The sequence below is a fragment of the Crinia signifera genome, chromosome 11 (genome assembly GCF_055691185.1).
Source record: "Crinia signifera chromosome 11, ASM5569118v1, whole genome shotgun sequence".
Lineage (NCBI taxonomy): Eukaryota > Metazoa > Chordata > Amphibia > Anura > Myobatrachidae > Crinia > Crinia signifera.
Genome location: NC_139227.1, coordinates 125,298,599 through 125,326,006, shown reverse-complemented (window position 1 = coordinate 125,326,006; position 27,408 = coordinate 125,298,599). Strand labels below are relative to the sequence as shown.

Below are 27,408 nucleotides of genomic sequence, written 5' to 3'. Positions count from 1 at the left end.
ACAGCACTCTCCAAAAAAAATCAATTTAAAAAAACTGTAGAAAAAAAATTATATCAACCCTGTGCCAAAAATGCTGTTCAGTGATGTACGTCACTGATCAGCGCTCAGCGGCCACAGGACACCCACAAAAGCAACGTGGGTGTAAAAACAATTTACCTACAAACATCTAAGGACTCGCTTCACCTGCTTACTTTATCTGATCGTCTTTTCTCTCATCATCTCTGGAAGTCTCTTGCCATCAAAAAATTGGATACCTGTCACTCGCAGCAGTGAGGACTCCCGATTGGGCTAATTTCCAACTGTGCCATCGGTTGAGTCCACTTTCTAAAATCTACAGGATACCATCATTGGCTAATACGGACTCCCCAAAAACCCCCTATACCAAGATCAGAGCAGGACTTACCTTTCTCCAAAAATTGGTGACTATTCAAACTTGGGTCCATTTAAATTATTTTAATATATGTTTATATGTTCATGTGATTATTTTTATTGTGTCATACTTCCATTAAATTTTATGCATATTTAATTCTACCAGCGCTGCTTTCTTTTTTAACTTTTAGAAAGTAAACACAGACCTAACCTGCTAATTAAGTCAGTGCATGCAGTCAAATTATCATCTGCAAAGACAGGAAATCTCTCTGTGTGTACAGAATGAGAGATAATGATCACCCTATACCATTCCAAACTACTACCCGGCCTTTTTTTGTTTATTAAGCTAAATTGCTTAGCACAAATCTCTGCATGTGTATGATCTGGATCTGGACACCAGGAAATTGCCTACCCTTAATAGCTTAGCAAAATGACTTAGCAAACATCTCTACGTGTGTATGCCCTTTTACCTAGTTAAGCCTGTACACTTCCATACCCACAGGAGATAAATCTTGTATACTGTATATATGCATTAATAAAACATGTAGGTCAGGAGGTACAAAAGGAGGTTTTGTAAAAAAGCAATCTCTCTTAATTTATGTTTTGTGTCTAGGCAGTGCTACTGTGCATGATGGTTATGCTTAATATTCTGAATGAATATCCCTTTAACACAGAAAAACACATTTTCAAGTGAACAATTTCTACCATGCAATTTAAAGCTTATTTGCCATACATGATTTCAGCTGTTTGGTTTCCTTTTGGGAAGCACATGAAGGGGCTTCTCTGGCACAGCTGTGTGCCAAGCTGCTACCAGGTCTTTGATGCATACAGTACTTTTGTCAACTTTTACAATTTATACACTTTTGCCTCCAATTAACCTAATTTTGGGTGTTGTGTACTCCATGCACCCTGAGAGTACTCACATGATTGTCCTTGTACTTGAAAAATGTATTTATGAATGCAAGGTAAAAAATGGATGCCTTTAGTGCAGTTTTCAAAATCTATAAATGTTCATGGTACATTATTTGAAGAGGAATTATTGTTTTTTCTTTAGATGAGCTAAATCCACTTCTAATTTTGTTCACGACCTATAGGGGGCATATGCTTCACATGCAGGTAATGTTCTTAGTACTAGATTTGAAGAGGAACTAGCGTTGTTTAAAAAATGAGCTAAATCCACTTCTAATTTTGTTCACGACCTATAGGGGGCATATGCTTCACATGCAGGTAATGTTCTTAGTACTAGATTTGAAGAGGAACTAGCGTTGTTTAAAAAATGAGCTAAATCCACTTCTAATTTTGTTCACGACCTATAGGGGGCATATGCTTCACATGCAGGTAATGTTCTTAGTACTAGATTTGAAGAGGAACTAGCGTTGTTTTATAAAATGAGCTAAATCCACTTCTAATTTTGTTCACGACCTATAGGGGGCATATGCTTCACATGCAGGTAATGTTCTTAGTACTAGATTTGAAGAGGAACTAGCGTTGTTTAAAAAATGAGCTAAATCCACTTCTAATTTTGTTCACGACCTATAGGGGGCATATGCTTCACATGCAGGTAATGTTCGTAGTACTAGATTTGAAGAGGAACTAGCGTTGTTTAAAAAATGAGCTAAATCCACTTCAAATTTTGTTCACGACCTATAGGGGGCATATGCTTCACATGCAGGTAATGTTCTTAGTACTAGATTTGAAGAGGAACTAGCGTTGTTTAAAAAATGAGCTAAATCCACTTCTAATTTTGTTCACGACTTATAGGGGGCATATGCTTCACATGCAGGTAATGTTCGTAGTACTAGATTTGAAGAGGAACTAGCGTTGTTTTATAAAATGAGCTAAATCCACTTCTAATTTTGTTCACGACCTATAGGGGGCATATGCTTCACATGCAGATAATGTTTCATAGGGGCGCACATAAAATGCTGGGCATTCTCATGCCAAAGACCGGTGTCCACCCCAGCCACCCTCCACTACTCGTACGAATACATTGGCAACTGTGCTAGTCACCGAAGGCATTCAAACTGAGAAACTACACATGCACATATATGCACAGAGCCACACCATCGGTCCCCAGCACGAATACACTGGTAATGCTAGTGAATCACCCTCTTTATACAAATTCAGAAGTGGTTCTAGACACATTATAATAAATTGGCTAAATCCACATCAGTTTTAGTATCTGACAGCAAGGGGGTCATAATAAATTACATAAACAGAAGTGGATGAAGGCACAACATAATAAATGGGCTACATCCACTTCAATTCATGTACTAGGTACAATAACAGAAGTGGATGTAGACACAAATAATAAAGTAGGCTAAATACACTTCTGATTCCGTTCATGACCTCCAGGGGGAAAATATTTACACTAGCAGAAGAGGAACTAGCTGGCATAATAAAAAAAATGCTAGTTCCCATGCAGTAACTGTAACTGATTTACTGAAGAGGAACTAGCTGAGATAATAAAAAAGTGCTAGTTCCTAAGGCAGTTACTGTAACTGAATGGGATCTAGTCTCTACCATGCTGCTGGCTCAGGTCACCTCTGACCTCTCTCTTCCTGTCACACTCCAGCCTGTCTGTGTTTAACTCTTTAGGGCTGAGCTGTGCCTGGTGCTGAGGTATATTAACCCCTGGTTAACTGGAATACACGGCACCTATTATTCCACAGTTATGGGGTGTTACATCTGCGTCCCTGCTTCCAGCCCGCATCACCGCCAGGAATAACGGGTGGACGGCCTGCTGGTCCGACCACCTGGTCGGGTCCGATGCGCGCGGGACCCAACGGCATGTCAGGGAGAGGCGATTTGGTCTGATTTAACGGGTCGATTGGTCGCAATTGGCCAAAATCGGACCAAATCGCCTCAGTGAAGGGGCATCTTAACTGTTTTTATATATAGTGAACTATTTTTTATATTACGTGACCTGGTCGCTAGCGATTGGTTGCTCAGTGACCAAATTGCTGGTTATCAGTATTTTACTGGGGACCAGCGATTCTAGCAAGTTCCTGCGACCGTCGCTGGGCTGCGGTGGGAGCGCACACACGGCGAAGGTCGCTAGGTATCACCGGCAATATGGTCACTGAGCGACCATACAGCTGACGATGGAAGCTAGAATCGCCTAGTGTGTAGCATTATAGTGGTGCCCCCACAGATCCTAGCACCCTAGGCAGCTGCCTAATGGTAGAGCCAGCCCTGCTCTTTGCAATATTTATCTCACCATAAAAATGATGTGACCACTGTACCGTCATCTCCCTTATTTGTGTGTGTGTGTGTAGTTACACTTGCCTTAATAAATAGACATTTTCCTATCTGGAAAAATAGTGAAACCTAAAGCGAGTTAGTTTACAGTTTATCTAATTTTATTACATGTTGATTACTTGATGTTAAAGTGTTAATAATGTGTACAAAATGAATATACTATTTCATCATTGGGCATTGTGTGAATATTATATATGTATATTATACACACAATGTCCAGTGATAAAGTAATATGTTGCTCAGAGCCTGGGCCCTGTCACCAAACCCAATTACCACCTTACAAACGGCAATACAGGCTTTTGCGCATGCGCTAGTCATATAACTAGTTTTCACCATCGAATACTTTTGATGCGATGGTTAGTTACCATCGCATCGAAAGTTTCAATGGTGGAAGCACTGCCATCATTTGATGGTTGGCTTCCGATGTCCATCCGGGGCCGGGCCGGGACTTGAGGAGGGAGGGATTAATCCGCATGCTCTCAGGCACTTTGCAGTGAGTGCTGTGTGGTGGGGTAGCTCCGGCCGGCAGGGGGCGCTCTATATAACAGAACACATACACTGGATCGGAGCGCTCGGCGCGCTGGACTCTGGGTAATGAAGGGCGGGATCTCCCGCGTACGCCATGTCAGAGCAGGGCAGCAGGGAGGGTGTGTTCTCTGCCTCCGCCCTCGAAGTGACGTATTTCCGCCCCTGGCTGTAATCTGCGCCTCCGTCGCTTCTGGTCTCTCTTTTCCTCCAAGCCGCCATCATGGGTCGCATGCACGCTCCGGGGTAAGCCTGGGCCCGGGGAATCAGGGCCAGCCTGGCGGGGCCCGTCACCGGGGGGCGTACAGGGGAAGGTGACGGGCAGCCGGTGTTCTGGGGAGGGGTCCTGAAAGACGGGTCTGAGGGGGAGCGTGTGCTCCGGGCATGTGACGTGGGGGAGCGGGCAGCGTGTGCCCGGGGAAGGGTGCGGGGACCAGGCCTATAGCTTCCCCAGCACACATAGGGCTATGTACTCACCCTGTGTAACTCCTGTATACACCATATATACCCACATACTGCCCTCATCATATAGCTTTGCATGCTGTATATACACTATGAACACATATATGTGTGTGTGTGTATGTGTATGTATATATATATATATATATATATATATATATTTTTATTTATATATTGTGTGTTCTTCTATACACCTACCACATTGTGTGTGTGTGTGTCTGTATATAATGTTCTTCTATACACCTACCACTGTGTGTGTGTGTGTGTGTGTGTGTATATATATATCTCTATCCATGCTCTAGCCCTATACTGCTTGCTTGTGTTATATATTCTCTGCTATGCATACATGTGCCTCTACACACTTGCCCTCACTTTCTGTCTATAGTTCTCTATTCCCTCATACTGTCATGTTAGTATGTGCCCCCTCTTACTATCGTTCCTATACATATGCCTCCATATACTGCGTGTATGAGATTCTCCTTTCCATCATTCCTATGACATTCTGGCTACACTGGGTTCACCTCTGCCTATAGATTATATACCCTTCTATAACTCTCCTGTAATATATGAATTGTTAAATATTCTTTGGAGATCTGTGTAAATTAATAGATTGCCCAGCTGTCCTGTTTAGTGTTGAGGCTCTTGTTAAATCATAAGCTAAAGGAATTTATATACTATGTCAGTGGGTCCCAAGCTTTTGTGAATCACAGCACCCTAGCGTATCAGTATTCAATTCACGGCACCCCTTGTACAAGAGTTTATCGTTGAAAAGTTCTTAAACACTAACTTAAGTAAATTCGGTTTATGTCACCCATAGGTCCTGTTATGTGGTGATTAACAGTTTTCACTTCTGTTTGTCCACATATTTTGATTGGCACTCACAAGACACTGGTTTTAACTATTAAAATGAGGATACAAACTTTGAATTGGTCATGGACCACCAACCCAAGGCACCCCAGGGTGCCTCGGCACTGTACTATGTCATGGTTCTTCCTTGTGTATAATATGTATTCCTCTCCCTCATATACATGTATGTTATATCAGGAGTGTATTGTCCTAACCAGTTGTTGGCTTTGTGTCCCTCAGGAAGGGCCTGTCCCAGTCCGCTCTCCCATACAGGCGCAGTGTCCCAACAGTAAGTGCCCAGATTTTTGTGTTCCGCGTCATAACAGCGTATACCACAGCTATGAAGTTCCTGACATCCAGACCGTCTGAAGTCTCATTCATCTTATATGTAGAACTATGCAACATCTCATAGACTCCGTTCCAGACCCTGCAGAGTTGTGTAGGCTGACAGTCCTGCACTAGGGTCACAGTACAGCTTGGCCACACTCATGAGTACAGCAGCCAGTTACAGCAGTCACCTCTCCTGACTGGCTAAATTGGTGACCGAACCAGCTGCGTCAGATCTGTTCCAGCCTGGATTATCTGTCCACTATGTGCTGAACTGGGCACCAGCCAGACCCACTATGAATTATACATCTGGGATATGATGTGCAGATGTATACTTTAATAGCATATACTGCACCTCATATCTCATATGTGAAAGTTTATATTTTGGGGGCAATTCAATTGTTAGCACTGGCAGCTGTCTCCTGTGCACCCAAGGGAGCACTACAGTTCCTTCTGCCGAGCATAACCAGCTGCCGTTGCCAGCATTTTAGAGCTCACCCCTCCCAAGCTGAAATGTGTAAGGTTACCCATTTGAGAGCTGAAATGGGAGGTTACACGTTGTGCCTGTTAAGCTGGGTATATAGCTGCTTTATACGGCTAAATGAGCGCAATAACGAGCATCAATTTAATATTGCCCTTGTGATCTCCACTCGCTGTAAGCGGAAGATCAGAATGCAATGCCAATTGAATTCCCTCCTTTAAAAAATGGTCCATAGTGGATTTTCTTTAATTGTGGGTTATAACTAATTTCAGTGGCTGAAACTGACGTCTGATGACGTGAAAGAGCAGATCTACAAGCTCGCTAAGAAGGGTCTCACCCCATCCCAGATTGGTGAGTGCGATCTTACGATCATTGTGTGATGCGATGTGTAACGGAGGTGGCCAGGTGACAGCGGAGGTCCACACACGTGTGACTTCTGGTGTATGAGGATGTACACACTCTGCATTGTCCTTGAGAGGTCCTATTTAAGCCGTAGTGCTCTGTTCTCTTCAAAAGGGAAGGCGCTTGGCAAATCCTTAAAGTATAACACAACAACTCCCTGTAAGCTTGTAATTTCCAGCTGTATATTAGATCAGAATAAACTTTAGATTTTGATAAAAAGTTCAGCATCATTAAACTGATTCTTAAAATCTAAAGAGTCAGTATGGCAGATTCAATTGCTGCACACGCCCTCTGCTGGCCGTCTAAGGTAATGTCAGATCTATCTAGTTATCAGATGCCCATTACCCACGGCATTTTTTATTTTTTTTTTCTCGCTGACTCCAGAGGTTGGAGAGAAAATGTTAGATGTCTTTAACTTGGGCTCCAAAAGCTGGAATTTTAAGAGCCTAAATGGCAGCTTTTCTCATATATTCTTGAACCAACCAGTCATGTAAAATGCTACAATAAAAAGCAACAATTGATAGCTGCCCATTACCTTAGCTGCCCATTACCTTAGCTGCCCATTACCTTAGCTGCCCATTACCTTAGCTGCCCATTACCTTAGCTGCCCATTACCTTAGCTGCCCATTACCTTAGCTGCCCCTAGAAATCCCTAATGAGACTGTAGAACACCAGTAAATTGACCACCTGTGAGTTTTATTTAAATGTACCCAGTGTTGGCCCTAGAGCAAGGAAAGCCTTTTATTGTGCAATGGGTTCCTAGTCTGGCAGAGTTCTCCCAAAGTTGGGCCCATTGACCTGCGTAATAGCAGGAAGCTTTTGTTCATCTAAAAATTTGTGGCCTTCTTCCTGCCCAGGCGTTATCCTGAGGGATTCACACGGTGTTGCACAAGTTCGCTTTGTAACTGGCAACAAAATCCTGAGAATCCTTAAGTCCAAGGGACTGGCTCCAGACCTGCCTGAGGATCTCTATCACCTGATCAAGAAGGCCGTCGCTGTCCGCAAGCATCTCGAGAGGAACAGGAAGGTAACTCACCCGGTGCAACTTTGTCATTCTGTCGTTCTCTAACCAATGTGTCCGTCAAAATGTTAGATCCTTGTGGCCTTTCTGTGATTGCAAGTTCTAGTATAAAAGGTAACACGTAGTCAGGCGGTGAGTATCCCTTCAGTCAGTGACTTCTGCGGAGCATTACGGATCAGTATTTATTTCCCTGGACAGGATTCTGATGCAGGTAAAGATGCACCAAGCCTTTGATCGTGATAGTTGTAGGAGCACCAGCTGCATAGTTGCCCCGTGGGCAATGTTGCCTGTCCATGTTGAAAAATGTATTCAAAAGACAAACTAGCCGTCAGTTCCGATCTATCGCCCCCTTATCACACTCCAAGGCTTCATACTACATCTCTGCGATCTGTCACAGATCATTTAGGTACAGGTTAGTTATTTCCCATATCTGTTTTCTCTTGTACCTTTAGTGCCACCAATCCTTATTGTACATGTCAGTGAGAACCTAACGTACAAGCAAATCCCTCTACCTATATCTCCTGCATTGTTTGGTCATTAATGATACATCAGGTATGTCAGGAAGGGAGTACGCGGCGCTCGCTTGGTATGAATGTGACGGCTGGCAGATGAGAGAAATGACTTGCGCTATGTTGCGTACATGGAGTACAGCGTCTAGTGTGCACCCAGCTTTAGTCACCTGCTGAACCGAAGACCCTTCTGTAGACCCCGTAGCATCCCTAGTATGGTCACTGCTATCCATTGACAGGCTGAGTAGGTGTCCTTGGCTATCTGTTATTGGTTATATAAACTTCTCATTCACCTACACAATACTAAGACGTAATAATTGTCCGTCCGTTTTCTACTTATATAGTTGTTACACTCTCTGTATAAGAAATGAGTCTCGATGGCTTCTGTAAATTATATGTATGCATTGCACCATGATATGAGCCTCAGTGTACATGTTGCTATTATAAAGCTTGCTGCTATTTTCTGGTGAGATGTGAAGCATTTTGCAGAACACTATTCGGTACTTGGTATTAGCCGGGCGCCCGGTTAGCGTAGTGGCGCTGTCAGAATCGGCATAGTGTTGCCATGGCCAGCGTGGTCAGTCAGAAGTAGTGTAGTGTCCCTGTCAGAATCAGCGTAGTGTTCCCGCATAGCATACACAGTGAAGTGACAGTGTAATGCCTGCAGGACCTGTGACAGTGTTCTTCCAGCAGCACCATTTGCTGCCACAGACTAAAAGTTGCATAAATGCACACCCAATGCGCCTCAGCATGAAGGAGTCAACGTGGAGCTGCCATATTAAATCGTGCACCCCCACTGTCCATGCCAGCCCGAAGCATGGCGAGGGCCGCGTTGTGCGTCCTCCCAACATGTTCAAATAAACTCCACGCCAACGTGGATAGTGGGGGTATGAACATGTCGGTAGGACTTGCTCCCGCATACCCCCTTTATGCATGAGACGCCGTAGCGTCTCCGCTGGCACCCGCATGATCCTCTGTCCGCCAGCGCAGGGGATCTGGTGGTTACCGGCGCTGTGAGGCCCTCACTAGGCTCGGCATGGATGCCAGGGACAGAGCTGGGCTGCTGCGGAGTCACTACGCTAGGCAGCCATTGGACTACGCTGATAGTGTAGCTTAGCCTACGGCTGCATACGTATGCTATTTGGGTGCCTGGCTAATACACAAGTACCCAACATTCCTATGTCCTGTTAATTTGCCTTAGATCCTCCAGTGAAGCATTTGAGGGAGGGGGGGGGGGGGGGGACGGACTGACACCCATCCATAGGTTTCAGGTCATATGTTTATTTCTAGAGAGTGCATAGACTACATTGTATACAAAATAATCACAGCTGAGTTCTCAGGACAAGTATAGATTTTTAATTTTTTTTTTATATAAACCCTTAATAGTCCATCTTCATGGTGCTCTGGTCTGTCTTACTTTGTTTGGTCCCATTAATTCTGTAATAGTGACTAGTACAGGATCTCCCCAATACAAGCTGACTGGTCATTATGTGACCTCTTTGTACCATCACTAACCCCTCCGCTACATGCGAGTCATATTACTGCTTTCAGACCGCACTCTAGACCCAGGTTATTGCAGTGTCCTGACCCGTGTCTGGTGCAGTGTGAACAAGTAGCCTGGGTCGAGCGACCCAGGTCCTGTTCACCGTATGGAGGAGGCAGCACTGTGGAGTCAAAGTGCTGCCTCCTCCCCAGCCTCCCAATGGCGCACCGCTGCCCTGTCTGACATCACTGACCTGGCACTAAACCAGGTCTGAAAGCAGTATAATTGGACCATACAACATCATTCCGGTTTCTATGCAAACTGCAGCCATTTCTGGGGTTTGGCTCCTCCACTTTTAGGATGATGTACGAGGAATCTGTGTATTAATTTCCCTTAATTAAGAGATGGTAACAAAGATGGTAACAAAGTACAAACTCATTGGTCATTTTTTGTTTATATGGAACTTTAATACAAATTGATGCTCCTTTTTCATAGTCTAATTTCCTGCCTGCAAGTCTGACGGCCAGGCCTCATAGGGTCCTGGAATAGACCAGATATCCTGATGCTAGAAGGGTTTCTATTGAGTCCCGCCAAGCTCTTGTGGCTGGTAATCGGATTGCTTTATGCTGCCATCTTATTGTAATGGATCATTTAGGAGTCTCACTAAATCTGTGGTCATCACTGCTTATCGGGAGTCTCCTGCTGGACAGAGCACCTGTTCTCCTACAGATAATAGAACAGGTCCTTCCGTAGGTTTCCCATTCATCAGTCTGAAAGGGCTTCTTATATGGACTAGAGGCATATCAGCCTGGCAGATATATCATGTCATTGTCGCAAGTCCTAATTTCCCACCTGGCTGCTGATTGCTATAGATCTACTTGTTGCTGTTCCTATAGATAGCATGACTGGTACATGTGTAACATTGCGCTGTCTCTGTCCTGCAGGATAAAGATGCCAAATTCCGCCTGATTCTTATTGAAAGCAGAATCCACAGATTGGCTCGTTACTACAAGACTAGGAGAGTGCTGCCACCCACCTGGAAGTAGTAAGTGTCCCATCACCATGGTGTACCGGTTACAGCAGGGTATGTGCCGGGAGATAACTGACCATCTTCTCTCTCTCTCTTCCAGTGAGTCATCCACAGCTTCAGCCCTGGTCGCATAAACTGCTTCATTCTGACACCAGAAATAAAGCTTCACTTTAACACCTTGTCTCGGCCTTGTTGGTTATTTTCTGTCACCCACTTAGAACCTGTGATATCCTTACGGTGACCTCAGTGCTGCTGCTTCCTGGTTATCAGTTTTTGGAGTACAAATAGAACTACTGTCCAATCCTGAGCCGTCCTGCAGGGTAATTGCTATGTTAATGCTTAAGATATCAGCCTACTGAAGACCGAACCCATTCCTAATGTTGCTGTACCTATATAGTAACAGGCTGAGGTCTCTGGGAGGCGATGATGGGGGGATGGCCTTGTAGAGGTTTCGACATAATTCCTTTAGTGTTCTACACATAAATTGCATATACATTCCTTTTTCAGTGTTTCTTTGGTCACCACAGGATTTTGTATTGCTGTACATAGGACTAGAAAAGTGGTAGCCAACCCTAGCCCTCGAGAGCTACAGTTCACGTTTTCCAGACAACCTAGCTGCTGCACTCATTAATCACTGACACCTTTAGATGGAGCTAATTAGCTCACTTGTGATTCTGTGAGGAGACCTGCAGAACATGCACTGTTGGTAGCTCTCGAGGACTAGGGGTTGGCTACCCCAGGACTAGAACATTAAACAGAATTTCCTGGCTGATAATAACTTGGCCCATCTAGTCTGTCCCTAGCTGTTGATAGGTTGCTACGGGTAACTGCTACTCTCACTATTTGCTTTTCACTGCTTCATAAATCTATATAAATGTGTTTATAAATTAACATAGTGGTCCCTGTGTGAAACAGCCAATCGGCTCCTGTCATTTATTAAACCTAGCCTTTAACATGACAGTTAAGAGCTGATTGGCTCTCTAGCCTCTTCATCACTTCAGCAGGCTTAATATGCCCCCATGTGTTTGACAGCTTCATCAATCTCTGAGCACTAGTGGTGGATTGTGGAGGTCTAGCAGTGGTTACTGTGCTCGGTCTGCACTAAAAACATTCATCCACTGGATTGTTATCACTAAGCCAAGTGTCCCTGGAAGAATACCTCCTGTCTTCCAAACTTCCCAACCTGTCCTATAGTACAGGCAAGAGGTGCAAATGATATGGTTTACCTGCAGTGTCCGAGGCAAGGAACTATAGGTTCCATGTGTGGGGTGATTGGCACATGGCATGCTAAAAAAAAAGTATGTGTAATGGCATGGGTTCTAGTGATAAGTGGAAGACAAGTCAAACAAGCTTCCTCCGTCCCTACTTGGCATTGACATGTATTGTCACATGCAGAAGATGTCTGATGGGCCTAGATCACCCAGCTGCTGGAAGCTGACACATGAGGCTGGCACCATGTCATTCTGCTTTAGCTCTATTCTAATTCTGCTGCCAGTGTCTGACTGGAGCGTGTTCTGTACAAGGGCCTAGTTGTAGGGTAATGTGGTGCAGTTAAGTTCCCAGTATATGTATTTCCTTATAGCTGGGGATTTGTGCACAGGGAATGTGGGGTTGTAAGCAGACCTACCTCAGTGAGGACCACTTATAAAGGACCAAAGGCATCACGTTGGAAAAGCTGGCGTTACAAACTCCTACCGGTTTACATGGGTTTGCTACATGCCCTGTTGGCTTACCTCAGAGCAGAGCACCTAACGGAGGGGGAGCTGTAGGACGCTCATACAAATATAAGGCAGGCCCCATGTTGTGCCCTGGTGAGTAATGACTGCACCTGTGTATCCGCTGGGTGAGATGGTATACATGATGTTTGGGCTCCTGAGGACCGGGTGAGCGAATAGCTGCTTTATCTGATCTGCCTTTTGTGTTGATACCCCCAAAAGAAAATGTAAATGATTACACAACGGAATATGCTGCACTATATAAGGAACTAAATAAAATATACAATGATATAATATCAGCAGTATAAACCAGCCTTTAATGAACCTACACTGCAGTCTGCTCACACTCTCCAGAAGAGCCCCCTCCGCTGACTGAGCCTGGTTTCCATAACTGGTCTGAAGCTGGGTACACACTGACAGATATATCTGCAGATCAAACAATGACTTACCGCTAGTCTATGGCAGGTACCATTGCCGTTTCGTCTCATCCCCTGCATGTAAATGTGATGTACGATGAGTTATTGGGGGAAATTTACTAAGATGTGTATTCTACGGGCAACCAATCAGATCCTGTCTACTATCTTTGAGGGTGCTAAATTTATAAGAAGTAGATTCTGAATGGTTGCCCATAGCAACATCACATGTGAAGTAGAATACACATCTTAGTCCATTCCCCTCCCCCCCCCCCCCCCATTGTGTCCTAAATACTGTCATGCAGTGTACATGGACTCACCCCATATTCTCCGACGAGCTGCCCGGGAGCCTCACATATAATTGAGGACTTGATGTGTAATTTTTTTTACATGTGATAAATCGCATGCAAAAAAAAACCGGGGAGCTGCGGTGCGGAGCAGTGGGGGCGTGCGGTAGCAGCTCTCAAATGAGTGGGGGTGCTGGTGAAGAAGCCGTGCGGTTGGTAAAACAGTGGGGCGGGCTGTCACTGTGCAGCGGTGATCAGTGTCCACAGCACCGCAGTAGGCGGGCAGCAGCGGCTATTACAACTTAAAAAAAAAAGTCAAATGGCTCTTGATTGGCTGGGATAGAGCACTCTCAGCCAATCAATAGCTTGGCAGTCATTTGACACTTTATTTTAAAGTTGTAATTGCCGCTGCTGGCTGCCCGTCTACTGCGGTGCTGTGGACACTGATCACTGCTGCACAGTGACAGCCCGCTGATGATCCCCGCCGCGGTTGCACTGCTTCCTAACAGGTACTTGGGGTACCCCCTTCACTCATTCAAGAGCCGCCGTTGCCCGCCCGCTGCAGGAGGTTGGACGTGATCGTACATGCTGCACGTCAGACCTCCTGATCCGTCCGATGCGCACGGGACCGTGCATCGAATCAACTATCAAACACATGCGATTTTGGTCCGATTTCACACGATTTATCGGCCCAAGTGCCAAAATTGCATGGAATCGGTCCAAAATCGCATAGTGTATGGGGGCCTTTAGGTCTTTCAAGTATGTATCACATATAAGGCTGGGTCTGTATTGACTGATTTATCTAATCAGTCAGATGGGAAAAAACGATGGTAATGTATAGGAGGACGTAACGGTTTGTTCCCGGCCACAGTTTTTTTTTGCATGACCTATTGGCAAAATCATGGGAAATTTAGTTCCACAGCAGCTGGAGCCGTCTTTGGGAAATGTCACTTAGAAATTAAAAAAAATAATAATTTTTTAATTTGCCTTCATTGATGATCGACGATCTGTGAAACCGTTGACGAAGGAACCTGATTTCATTGCTGTCATTGAGTATGAATGACACATTCTAACATTATGGTGAAGGCTTTAAACCAGGCATGTCCAACGTCTCTTCCATGACTATATATGTGGTTCTCCAGCTGCTGTGAAACTATGACTCCCAGCATGCCTTGCCACAGTTTTAGAAATCTTTGATAGCTAAACTGTGGCAAGGCATGATGGGACTTTCACAACTGGCCTAGATAGACAGTAAAAGGATTGTCATGCATTACATCAACAGGTTGTAAATTGAGATTATACAGAAATGGTCATTACATTTTGTTTTTCTTCCCTGACATTTGCTCGATCGACTATTCATGTTGATGTTTATTGTGAATAGCAACATTGCCCAAATTGTGGCAAGTGTAGCGCATATGTGTACCGACGGTGGTCACATATTAACAAATATAAAAGACAAGTTAAAAGCTTCTCAAAATGATGGCTTCTGCATTGTACTCTCTGAGCTGTGACTGTTTTATCCCACAAACTCCCATCCCACCCCCAGTCCCTATCTGCTCTTATCCCAAATCTCTGTCTTCCCAGCTTTCTCTCCATATCCATCAAGTTTGAAATGGATCAGTGTCCCTGCAAAAAAAATGCTTTCACTTTCTGTTATGATGTCATTTAACACACAAAGGAGTCATTTAGTGTGTCTAGTGGTCACTATCGGTACTTCACCTCGTATGTATGTATGTGTGTATGTGTGTGTGTCAGAATGACTATGGGGCATCCCAACAGTCAAAACACCTATGGATCCCAGTGTTTAAACCATACCCCACTCGTCTGTGAGCCTATGGCTGTTGATTTGCTCTCTCATATTGGGCCTTATTCTGCTTGGTACGGTGGGACCGTACACAGGCGGATCGGGTTTTTTTTTCATCTGCGCATGCGTAGCTTTCGCTATGCGCATGTGCAGCGGCCTCACACCGCTCACGGACGGGTCTCTCCGTGCGAAAAAAACTGCCCGCAAGAGTGCGGTCATTGTGGGCGGCATGGGGGCGTTTTTATGGGAGCGGCCGGAATAATGAGGAAAACTGGGCGTACACAGGGGTGTGCACAAAAGATGTACGGTGCTACAACCGCTCGATCGGCGAATGCACCGTGCATTTTGGGCCAAAAACCCCGTAGGAGAGCGGATGCCTGGGTCTGCTAATTAACGCTGATTACTACACCTGAATGTAATAAGCAATGCTGCAGCCTATTAAGTGAAAACCATGATCTCACTACCTGCAAGCCACACACAGCCCTCAAACACATTGGAAGCTTATCTTTCTACACTTCTCTACATGTAAAGGTTGTTTTAATTTTAGGTAAGATTCATTCAAAGACCTGCTTATATATGTCAAGGTAGTTATTTTATAACCATCCACACCCATTCAGTAAAGGTGCCCATACACTAGTAAGATTTATCTTCATATCTGGCTGGTTGCAACAAAAACATGGTTATGGATGAGTGACAGTTTGTCAGTTTTCCCGCATTTCCAAGCAAATGGTCAACTGTCATGTGCTCTTATCCATAACCATGTTTTTGTTCCAACCAGACAGATCTGAAGATAAATCTGTGTGTGTATGGCCACCTTAAGTGTTTTTATATACTTTAAAAAGCTGGACACTCAATTCACAGAAGTCAACATGTGTCAACTTTTTCACTGTAACACCAACATAACTTTATTTAAAAGTAAAACCAATGTGGGGACACATAGTGATTAAAATGCAACAGTAGAACATAATAAATATACATGTAATGAGGGTTAAAATGTTGTTTTATTATGGTGTTTATTAAGGTAGACAATTGAGTTAATAGAAAACAATTATTGAATAACAATTAGAATAATTAATTAAATGTCTTAATTATAGTTGAAAGGCTAGATTAGCAGGTCCATTATGTGAAGGGTACGCCACCGTGCACGGACGTACGCTCGCTCTCACGATCGGTGACACACGCTGAGTTTTCCATTGACAAAAAGGCGAGACCGGTCCGTGCACTGTGGCGTACGCTCCGATATACGGAAGATGTCGGTGTGAAAACTGACGAAACCCGTCTGTACACGGTGTCGTACGTTCTATTGTACGCCAGTTATCGTGGCTAAGAGGAGATCCGTCCGTGTACGGTGGCGTACGCTCAAGTGTATGCCACTCCCCATTGTCGGTGTTTGTACCCGTCCGTATGCGGCTGTTCTGTTGGCGGACTGACGCTCACCGTCCTCGTATGGGAAACGTACGGTGAAACGGACCGTACGTACGTTGCACCGCACCAACCAGAATAAGGCCCATTATCCCTGTGTTTACAGCCCCGGAAAATGAGCAGTGGAACAACACGTTATTATCAGAGGTATTAGCCATCCATCTTCCTACTGGCAAACACTGCAGCCACAGGCCCGGTGCCAGCTGTCTGACGTGTTCCATGTACGGTAATGTGGAATGCCAAGGTCAGTCATGTGACTGCACCCAGGCGGTTGCTACAGACAGGTAACGCTGATTCCTCAGCAGTCACTGTACAGTCTGCAGCGCAGGTTCCTACCCCCAGTAACATGGTCCGTCCACACACAGTCTGGGGGATGATTCTGGTTGGCTCGGTAAGCTGCGAAGATGGCAGTTTACTAAGCGCCAGAGAAGCCGACCCACCAATTACCCGCCCTCCCCCTCCTGCCCCTCACAACCATGAGAGGAGATGTGTAACGAAGACACTCCCCCTCGCATGCCGTCGCTGCAGGAGAAATCATTTGTTGACGACCATCGAATGCATATAAAGTGGAAAATAACAGTTAGGAGCTGATTAGTTGGTCATTTATCACTTTTGAAATCTTAAAACATCTGGTCCTATAACATTCATATTCTCAGACGTTGGCCGACTGTAATGGGGTAAGATGACTGCATATATAATACACAGGAATTGGGTAGTAAATAATAAAAGAGATGGTGCAATAGAATTAGCGCGCAGTGTGATAAGGAACAGAGCGCCGTGATCAGGAACAGAGCGCCGTGATCAGGAACAGAGCGCCGTGATCAGGAACAGAGCGCCGTGATCAGGAACAGAGCGCCGTGATCAGGAACAGAGCGATGTGATCAGGAACAGAGCGATGTGATCAGGAACAGAGCGATGTGATCAGGAACAGAGCGCTGTGATCAGGAACAGAGCGCAGTGATCAGGAACAGAGCGCTGTGATCAGGAACAGAGAGCAGTGATCAGGAACAGCGCACTGGTTACGGAACAGAGCGCACTGATAAAGGAACAGAGCGCACTGATAAGGGAACAGAGCGCTGTGATCAGGAACAGAGCGCAGTGATCAGGAACAGAGCGCAGTGTGAGATGCTCTGTAACAATAACACAATTAGAAATTACAGTTTACAAATCGCATCAATAAAACATGAGGTTACACACAGTGGGCCAAAAAGCTAAATTGTTATAGAGATATGAAAGTCATACCAATTTAGGTAAAAGGGTTTGTGGTGGTGGGAGGGGGGGGGGGGGCATATGAGATGATGGAAAGATTCATTTAATGATTAAACACATCCTCTAATTATAAACTGGGATACAGTTGTCAGGACTCGCAGGTTTTGTGAGTCCGTCTGCTGATCAGGAGTTAACAGGCTGACTGGGGGACAGAAAGAGGCAGGCCTAATGTAAGTCTTTCTCATAGACAAAGTCAATGCATCCACATGTACCTGGAAGTACAAAGTAACAGTCACTGGAGCCAGTGCCAGATTAAGGTCTAAATGGGCCTGGAGCTGAAAATTATCAAGGGCCTTTTGTGCGCAATAATAGGGGTTATGGCCAGCACCTAATAATGTGGGGGCGTGACCAGGGTTCTGGTTGGGTGATCTCCTCATGGGTGTGTCTCTATTTGTGTAAATATTTTCAACTAATTATATACAGATGGAGCCGGCTCCATCTGTTCCCGGCGCCCGCCAGATCCCTTTCACTGGCGAGCGCCGGCGATAGGGAATGGGGTGCACGCGCATCCCAGTATCACGGCGGCTGGGCAGCGTCTCCCTGCCCATCTCCTCTTCAAGGAGACACTGCCCAGTCCGGGGGGGGTCAGTGCAGCAAGGGGGACCGGCGGCAGACTCCGTTGCCACGGGGCACGCGAGTGCCTCGTGCGCCCCTGGTGGTAGCCGGCCGCTGGCGGGGGCTGGGTATAGAATCACCAACCCCTGCAAAGATGTAGCCTGCTACATCTGTATTACAAATACCGACACTCACAGGATGCAGGGAGATATATTGCCGGGTGCCCTCCAAAGGTGCACCCACAGGACGCCGATGTCCTACGATACTTACGAGTGAGGCGACATTCCAGTCATAAAAAAAATACTGAAAGCCAAAACTTGGTAGACAACATTTCAGCACCTTTTATGTGGTCACCTAACTTTACCACACCATATACCCCTTATGCAAATCAGGCAACACAATAGTAACCCCCTTATACTGTACTTGCCTTTTACACATAATGCCACATGGAATGAGCGAAAATTCACACTGACTGAGTCAAAATTCACGTTATGCCACACAGATTAAGGCAAAATTCACATTTTGCCACATGAATTGAGTCAAAATACACACTATACTAAACGAATTGAGCCAAAATTCACAAGATGCTTCTCAAACAGGGACATTGCGTGCCTAAATGATGCCATAATGCCCATTACATGTTACATGGGATTACATGCTCATTGCCAACGGTGAATACATGCTTGCGGTAACTGTGGGACAGCCGCTGCCAGGCAGGCAGAAGTGACAGCCTTTGACAGCCGGGCAGAGAGTGGGGGGCTACCCGGCTGTATTCCGAGCACTGCAGGTCCTGGCTATTTGAAGTAATACCCTTTTCACACCAGAAAATGCAGGGACATTCCCGGGCTGGCCTCTTTTACACCAGCCTAGTCCCTGCATTTTCTGGTGTGAAGGGGAGAGAAACCCCCCCCCCCCCCCCCTTTAACCGGCTATATCATTCAACCGGCTATATCTTCATAACCAACAGACCCATTTAAATACCAACATACGTACAAGTACATACATACAGACCCAGTATCATATTGAGGAACTTTTAAGTGGGCTTCAAATGAATTTGGTTCCAGAGAACTCTGCCCTCAAAGAACATGAACAGCCATGAAATTACATTTCAGAAATAAAAAAAATTGGTTTTCCCGCAATATCTCTGGAACCAATTAACCCATATGAACCAGCCTGGTATCAGACTGAAGGGCAAGTGATTTGGGTTCAAGCTTCTGTGATGCCGGGGGGGGGGGGGGGGGGGACTGGCAGCCATCAGAAGTGGGTGGGGGGCGGAATTAGCGGGTCCCATGTTATCCTATGGGGAAAGCGTTCCAGGTTTTCCCGCCGGTATCTCCGGTTCCCAAGGTGCTAGCGACGCGGGGCTAGGCTCGTTGGAAAGCCCCAGTCCTCATCTACAAAATGGGCCTATTTGGAGACTGGGCCTGGAGCTGTAGCTCCATCAGGCCCATTGTTAATCCGGCCCTGACTGGACCACAGGTGCCTTGAAGTACAAAGTAACAGTCACTGGAGCACAGGTGCCTGGAAGCACGGAGTAGAACCACTGGTGCCTGGATGCATGGAGTAGAAGACACTGGAGCACAGGTGCCTGAAAGCATGGAGAAGGAGACACTGTAGCACAGGTCAAAATAGGGAGGTGACTAGCGCTCTGGCTGTAACTTGTTATAAGGAGTGGTGTCTTTGCATGAGACTTGGTGTATAATGTACCATTGACAATGTGACAAGTGGATGTAATAAAATAAAGGTGTTTTATTGAACTTGCACACATGGGTGTATATACAACATGTGGGGTATGGGTGGGGGGGAAGGGAGTGGGACGAGTGGGGCCCTCTGCGGGGGTGCAAGAGGACGGGTGGTGGCTGCGGTAGCCTGAGTCCAAAATCACGGAATGGGGCTGGGAACAGAGCACACCCTGCTTCACCTCCTGCGGTGAACGCAGTCCGTGTGTTCTGGGGGGAATGGAGCTGGGGGATGAGCACTGCACGTGAGTCAGCTCTGCTGGTGCTGGATGGTAAAGAGTCTTTCACAAAGGGTCAGAGTAAGTGTCCAGGTGTCGCTCGGGAAAAGAGCGTCCTCTGTTGAATCCCTGGCGGTGCACCTAACACTTACCTGGTGCCCGCTGATGTCTTCAATCCGTCCGTCCCACGTCGCTTCTCTGGTGCCAGACTGTATCCTGCTGTTGTCTACACAGCCGTGCAGATCACCAGTGTAGAAACCGTGTCGCTTCCACATGGACTGAAGCACTTACGGGTCCCGCTGGCGTGCGTTCACCGGGTGCTTCCGATCCCTGGAGTGACACGGGCTGCACTCCCGGTGGGGAGGAGACTGCTGGGTGCTACTTGAATGTGTGAGGGTGCCGTCACACATTCAAGCAGCATTCAGTAGTCTCCTCCCCACCGGGAGTGCAGCCCGTGTCACTCCAGGGATCGGAAGCACCCGGTGAACGCACGCCAGCGGGACCCGTAAGTGCTTCAGTCCCTGTGGAAGCGACACGGTTTCTACACTGGTGATCTGCACGGCTGTGCAGACAACAGCAGGATACAGTCTGGCACCAGAGAAGCGACGTGGGACGGACGGATTGAAGACATCAGCGGGCACCAGGTAAGTGTTAGGTGCACCGCCAGGGATTCAACAGAGGATGCTCTTTTCCCGAGCGACACCTGGACACTTACTCTGGCCCTTTGTGAAAGTCTCTTTACCATCCAGCACCAGCAGAGCTGACTCACGTGCAGTGCTCATCCCCCAGCTCCATTCCCCCCAGAACACACGGACTGCGTTCACCGCAGGAGGTGAAGCAGGGTGTGCTCTGTTCCCAGCCCCATTCCGTGATTTTGGACTCAGGCTACCGCAGCCACCACCCGTCCTCTTGCACCCCCGCAGAGGGCCCCACTCGTCCCACTCCCTTCCCCCCCACCCATACCCCACATGTTGTATATACACCCATGTGTGCAAGTTCAATAAAACACCTTTATTTTATTACATCCACTTGTCACATTGTCAATGGTACATTATACACCAAGTCTCATGCAATTACACCACTCCTTATAACAAGTTACAGCCAGAGCGCTAGTCACCTCCCTATTTTGAAGTTTACCCCAGGTTTGGACAAACCAGACTTAGCAGCCGTCAACCCAGGTAGAGCGCCCATCTCCCTCTCTCTCTTTACTGTAGCACAGGTGCCTGGAAGCACAGAGCAGGAGACACGGGAGCACAAGTGCCTGGAAGCACGGAGTAGAAGACAAGGGAGCACAGGTGCCTGGAAGCACGGAGCAGGAGACACGGGAGCACAAGTGCCTGGAAGCATGGAGCAGGACCACTGGAGCACAGGTGCCTGGAAGCACGGAGTAGGATACACTGGAGCACAGGTGCCTGGAAGCACGGGGCAGGAGACATTGGAGCACAGGTGCCTGGAAGCACGGAGTAGACGAGACGGGAGCACGGAGTAGGACCACTGGAGCACAGGTGCCTGGAAGCACGGAGCAGGACCACTGGAGCACAGGTGCCTGGAAGCACGGAGCAGGAGACACTAGAGCACAGGTGCCTGGAAGCACGGAGTAGAAGACACTGGAGCACGGAGTAGGACCACTGGAGCATAGGTGCCTGGAAGCACGGAGTAGGACCACAGGTGCCTGGAAGCACGGGATGACTGCAACCAAAGAGGTGTATCTTGTTAGACAGAAGTAGGCTAAGAAGGTAATCAGATGTGCAAAAGCACAGGCTGAAGAGAAAATGGCCCAGTCAGTGGTTAAAGGGGGGGAAACTTTTTTTTAGGTATATAAGTGAAAGGAGAAAAACAAAAAGTGGAATAATTAGACTGAAGACAGAGAGTGGAAGTTTTCTTGAGGGGGACAATGTAATAGCAGATAATATTAATAATTATTTCTGCTCAGTATTCACTGCTGAAAGAGAGGGGAAGGGGCCACAGTTAGGTTGCAAGTATAGTCAGAAAACTGAGGGAGAGACAAGTACATTTACAGAGGAGAAAGTCCTCACAGAACTCTCAAAACTGAAAGTGGATAAATCAATGGGGCCAGATGGGATACATCCAAGGATACTAAAAGAGCTTAATGGGGAGCTGGTAAAACCAATAACAGAATTATTAAACCAGTCACTAGCTACTGGAGTAATCCCAGAGGACTGGAAAACAGCGAATGTAGTCCCACTGCACAAAAGTGGAAGCAAGGAAGAGGTAAGCAACTATCAACCAGTGAGCCTTACATCAGTAGTAGGGAAATTGATGGAAACACTCTTAAAACAAAGAGTTGTAGAATATCTCAAAACCAGCCATTTACATGATCCAAAACAGCATGGGTTTACTGGGGGAAGATCATGTCAAACAAATCTTATTGACTTTTTTGACTGGGTGACTAAAGTAATAGATCAAGGTGGGGCTGTAGATGTAGCTTATCTAGACTTTAGTAAAACTTTTGACACTGTCCCACATCGCAGACTGTTAAATAAACTTGAAAGCTTGGGATTGGATTCTAAGATAGTTGAATGGATAAGAGCGTGGTTGCAGGACAGAAAACAGAGAGTTGTAGTAAACGGAGTACAGTCAAAGGAGGGAAAGGTTACAAGTGGAGTACCCCAGGGATCTGTACTTGGACCGGTTCTTTTTAATATCTTTATTGGTGATATTGCAAATGGAATTGAGGGTAAAATGTGCCTTTTTGCAGATGACACAAAGGTATGCAACAGGGTAGACACACCAGGAGGGGTAAAACAAATCAGAATCAGAATCATCTTTATTGGCCAGGTATACTTGCGTATGCTTGGAATTTTTTGTGGTAACAGTGCAGCATCAATCAGGGAACACAAAGGGGGTGGGAAGAGAGGCATAAACATACATCACATACATTTCACATGTATCTAGAAAAGTTCGAGTTAGTATTTGGTATGTTCAATACGGTTTAGTTGGTGGACAGCTATTGGGAAGAAGCCTTTTGTAGTTCTTGTCGTCTTTGCTGGGATGGACCTAAAACGTCTGCCTGACGGAAGGGGTTCAAACAGGTTGTGGCCAGGGTGTAGCTTGTCCGCCAAGATCTTTCCTGCACGCTTATTGACCCTGGCTAGGTATAGTTCTTGGACAGTGGGGAGCTCCGCCCCAATGATCTTTTCTGCCATCCTCACCACTCTTTGCAACCTTCGTCTGTCATTCTCGTTTGCTCCTCCAAACCAGATTGTGATCGAGGAGCAAAGGACAGACTCTACTATGGCAGTGTAGAAGATGAGCAGCAGCTCCTGCGGGATGTTGAATTTCTTGAGTTGCCTCAGGAAGAACAACCGCTGCTGAGCCTTCTTGACAGTTGTAAAGATGTTGGGACCCCATTTGAGGTCGCAGGAAATCTTTGTTCTTAGGAATTTGAAGGAGTCGACCCTCGACACTACTCTGTCAGATATTATGAGTGGGTGCATGGCATTTGGTTTCCTTCTGAAGTCCACCACCATCTCCACCGTTTTGAGGGGGTTGAGGTCAAGGTTGTTTCCGCTACACCATTTAGTTAGCCGATCCACCTCCCGTCTGTATGCCGACTCGTTTCCATCCATGATTAGGCCGATAACCGTTGTGTCGTCTGCAAATTTTATAATTTTTACTGACTGTTCTGCTGAGGTGCAGTCGTTTGTGTAGAGGGAGAAGAGCAGGGGGGAGAGGACACATCCTTGAGGGGCACCGGTGCTAATTGTGCATGTGTTTGACATGAATGCGCCTGCTTTCACCGCCTGTTTCCTTTCAGTCAGGAAGTCAGTGATCCAGGAGCATGTAAGTACTGGGACTCCTAGTGAATGGAGTTTTGGCTCCAGGATGTGAGGGATGATAGTGTTGAATGCCGAGCTGAAATCAACAAATAGTATCCTTGCATAGGTGCCTGGACTGTCCAGGTGCTGTAGAATGTGGTGCAGCCCTAGGTTGACTGCATCCTCGACACTTCTGTTTGCTCGGTAGGCAAACTGCAGGGGGTCGAGGTGAGCATTTGTAACAACTCTCAGGTGGTTCAGCACCATACGTTCAAGCACTTTCATGACCACCGATGTTAGTGCAATCGGCCTGTAGTCATTGAGGTCTTTCGCAGTTGAGCTCTTGGGAACCGGGACGATAATTGAGCCTTTGAAACAGGTGGGGACCTTGCACATTTCTAGTGAAGTGTTGAAAATCCTGGTAAAGATAGGGGCGAGCTGTGTTGCACAGGTCTTGAGGGCAGATGGAGACACTCCGTCTGAGGATCTAGGTAGATTAGAGGAATGGTCAAGAGCATGGCAACTACAGTTGAATGCCAATAAATGCAAAATCATGCACTTGGGTCTCAGAAATCCAAAGACTCAATATAGTATAAATGGCACTATAATGGAAACTACTGAGGAAGAGAGGGATCTAGGTGTCACTATTTCAGGGGACTTAAAAGCAGGTAGGCAATGTAACAAAGCAATGAAGAAGGCAAGTCAGATGCTTGGATGCATAGGGAGAGGTATCAGCAGTAGAAAGAAAGAAGTAATAATGCCACTGTACGTCATTGGTACGACCTCACCTAGAGTATTGTGTTCAGTTCTGGAGGCCATATCTCCAGAAGGATATAAATACATTAGAGACTGTACAAAGAAGGGCAACTAAAATGGTGCATGGCCTACATCACAAAACGTACCAGGAAAGACTAAAAGATCTTAATATGTATACTTTAGAGCAGAGAAGGGAAAAGGGGGACATGATAGAAACTTTCAAATATATCAAGGGTTTTAACAAGGTACAGGAGGGAGACATTCTTCACAGGAAGAGGAGCAACAGAACACGAGGACATGCACTGACACTAGGGGGAGGAAGGTACAGGAGGGAGACATTCTTCACAGGAAGAGGAGCAACAGAACACGAGGACATGCACTGAAACTAGAGGGAGGAAGATTCAAGGGAAATGTGAGGAAGAATTACTTCACAGAAAGAGTAGTAGATAAGTGGAATAGCCTCCCATCAGAAGTGGTAGAGGCAAATACAGTAGTACAAATTAAACATGCTTGGGATAGGCATATTGATATCCTTACAAAAAAATAAGGATCAAATATGGTTTGAGGTAACATGTTTATAAAAGGGGCAGACTAGATGGGCCAAGTGGTTCTTATCTGCCGTCAAATTCTATGTTTCTATGTAACCAGGGCACAGGTGCAGGTAGCTGAGATCTGCAGCGGTGAAGGTAGGTGCCAACACCAAGGCACGCAAGTGGTCATGGGTGCAGGTACTGGATCACACAGGTGCAGGTGGTCGCAGGAGCTGGAGCACACAGGTGCAGATGGTCACAGGAGCTGGAGCACACAAGTGCAGGTGGTCACAGGTGCAGGAACTGGAGCACACAGGTGCAGGAACTGTAGCTCAGAGGTGCAGGAACTGGAGCACGCAGGTGACCGCTGGTGCAGGTACTTGGAATCACACAGGAACAGGTGAAGGTTAACACTGGGAAGATTAGGAACAACAGGAGCACATGTCGCAGGACACCTCCTAGGGAAGAGATAGCGAAACACTGGCCCCGGCTGGGTCTTAGGTGAGGGATTAAATCCCCCGGGCATGTTCCTGATTGGAGGAGCAGAGAGGTCCGGTGAAAGCCATTGGATGGCTACAGGAATATGGCGGCACCCCATAGGACACAGAACAACGCCAATATGGTGCCCTGGAATGGACGCCGGCACCAGTTAGGCAGGAGGAGACAGACGCGGCCGGCTGGACAGAACAGCAGAACTCCCCGGCCGGTACCAACGCGGAGGGAGAGGAGACCCCGGACCCGGACCGGTAAGTGCTGCTGACATCCTGCGGTCGTGACAACAGTTAGGTTTAGGCACTAGGGGCAGAGCCGGATTAAGGGGGTGGTGATCTAGGGGATACGTACCCCTGTGCCCCATTTGCATGGGGGCCTTTGGTGGACTCACAAAGCTGAAAAATGTGCAGCTTTGCGAGTCAACCAGAATAAGGTTATTCACTGTGAGTGGGGAGGGAGATGGATCCTGTTATATGGGGAGGGGAGGGGGGTACTTGGGGGACCACCCAAGAGCTTAATCCATACCTGACTAGGGGGAGAGTCAGTGTGCGAGGAGGTGGAGGATTACAGTTAAACACTAAAAAGAGAGGGCTAGGCCTTCGGTGTGTGGGGGGGGGGAGGAGAGAGAGTTAGGGCGACAGGAAGAAAGTAGATATATTTACCGTACCCCTACCAGGATACTCTCCATCACAATGTCACTGCAGTGGACATAGTGCCAGATGCTGGCTCTGCGTAGATGGTCAAAACAAGAGAAGAGGCGCTGAGCGAACAGATTAGTAATTAGTAATAAAATAGAGCATAATGAATAATCACAAATAAAAAGACTATTTAAAAATAGGGATGCAAAACAGTGCCAATGGATGGTGTAAAGTGGACCTGTGCTATGAACGTTGCTGATGGAGTTCCTTTCCTATTGTGCCACCAGAAATCAATAATCCTTTGATGGAACAAATTGTTGGAGAGAGAGGGTACTGACTCGTATGTGATGAGTGTTCCCACACGTATTAACCAGGCCGCTGGAGCTGATTAATCCTTCAAGGAAAACATTTGTAGCAGGAGTCCTCCTAAGATGCCGTATGGCTGGTTAAATAGATGAAGTCCAATATTGATCCAATGGTGATAAACAGAGATGGTGGGCAGGCTGGTTCGGGTTTGTATCAGCAAATTATGAAATATAGAGGTCCACTGGTGGTGGTGACGCGTTTCGCTGTATAAAATTACAGCTTTATGAAAGGTTAACGGCCATCACCACTGACAACGCAGGACCCATTCTACACATGCACAATACGGGTTTTGCGCATATACAAAGTATCGGCCATTGCCACTTACTGCACCAGGCCCTGTATATGATTATCAACTGGTTCAGCCAACAATTGCATCATGTATGGCTGGAATAAGCGTTTGGGGAACCCTGCATCTTCTGGCTTGTTTTCTGCTCTGCTAGAACATATAAAATAATGTCAGTGCACTGCAGGAGGTGTGGTATCATTATCATTCAGTGTGATCATACAATCAGATGGCAGTACAGAACAGAAGTGGTGGCGTTCCTGCGGAGCGATTAATGTGCAGTCATTCGCCTGGGGAACCCTCATTAGCATGCATCATTTACATACTTCTCTTTATGTTGTGAATATATTTCTGCTGCTGGATGAGAATTTAAATGGAAATGAATGAGCAGAGTAAACAGCTGCATTTTAATACCCTCTGCATCACCGT

At 46.3% G+C, this 27,408-nt stretch overlaps 1 protein-coding gene across 2 annotated transcripts; it reads left to right on the top strand.

Annotated features, from left to right (window-relative positions):
* Positions 1 to 4,209: 4,209 nt before the first annotated feature.
* Positions 4,210 to 10,894, top strand: RPS13 (ribosomal protein S13). Of its 2 annotated transcripts, XM_083164700.1 has the most exons (6): positions 4,292 to 4,401; positions 5,701 to 5,749; positions 6,541 to 6,619; positions 7,528 to 7,697; positions 10,628 to 10,728; positions 10,814 to 10,894. In XM_083164700.1, the coding sequence occupies exons 1-6, from the start codon at positions 4,379 to 4,381 to the stop codon at positions 10,845 to 10,847; spliced, it is 456 nt and encodes a 151-aa protein (XP_083020826.1). In that variant the 5' UTR covers positions 4,292 to 4,378; the 3' UTR covers positions 10,848 to 10,894. The 2 variants fall into 2 exon arrangements, with proteins under 2 accessions (XP_083020825.1, XP_083020826.1); XM_083164699.1 differs by lacking the exon at positions 6,541 to 6,619 and having other exon boundaries at positions 4,210 to 4,401.
* Positions 10,895 to 27,408: the final 16,514 nt, after the last annotated feature.

Excerpts from the sequence above, each read along its gene's own strand:
- RPS13 (XM_083164699.1), top strand. The coding sequence starts at position 4,225 with ATGAAGGGCGGGATCTCCCGCGTACGCCATGTCAGAGCAGGGCAGCAG. Across the intron at positions 5,750-7,527 it reads ACAGGCGCAGTGTCCCAACA|GCGTTATCCTGAGGGATTCA; the intron begins GTAAGTGCCCAG and ends CTTCCTGCCCAG. Across the intron at positions 7,698-10,627 it reads ATCTCGAGAGGAACAGGAAG|GATAAAGATGCCAAATTCCG; the intron begins GTAACTCACCCG and ends TCTGTCCTGCAG.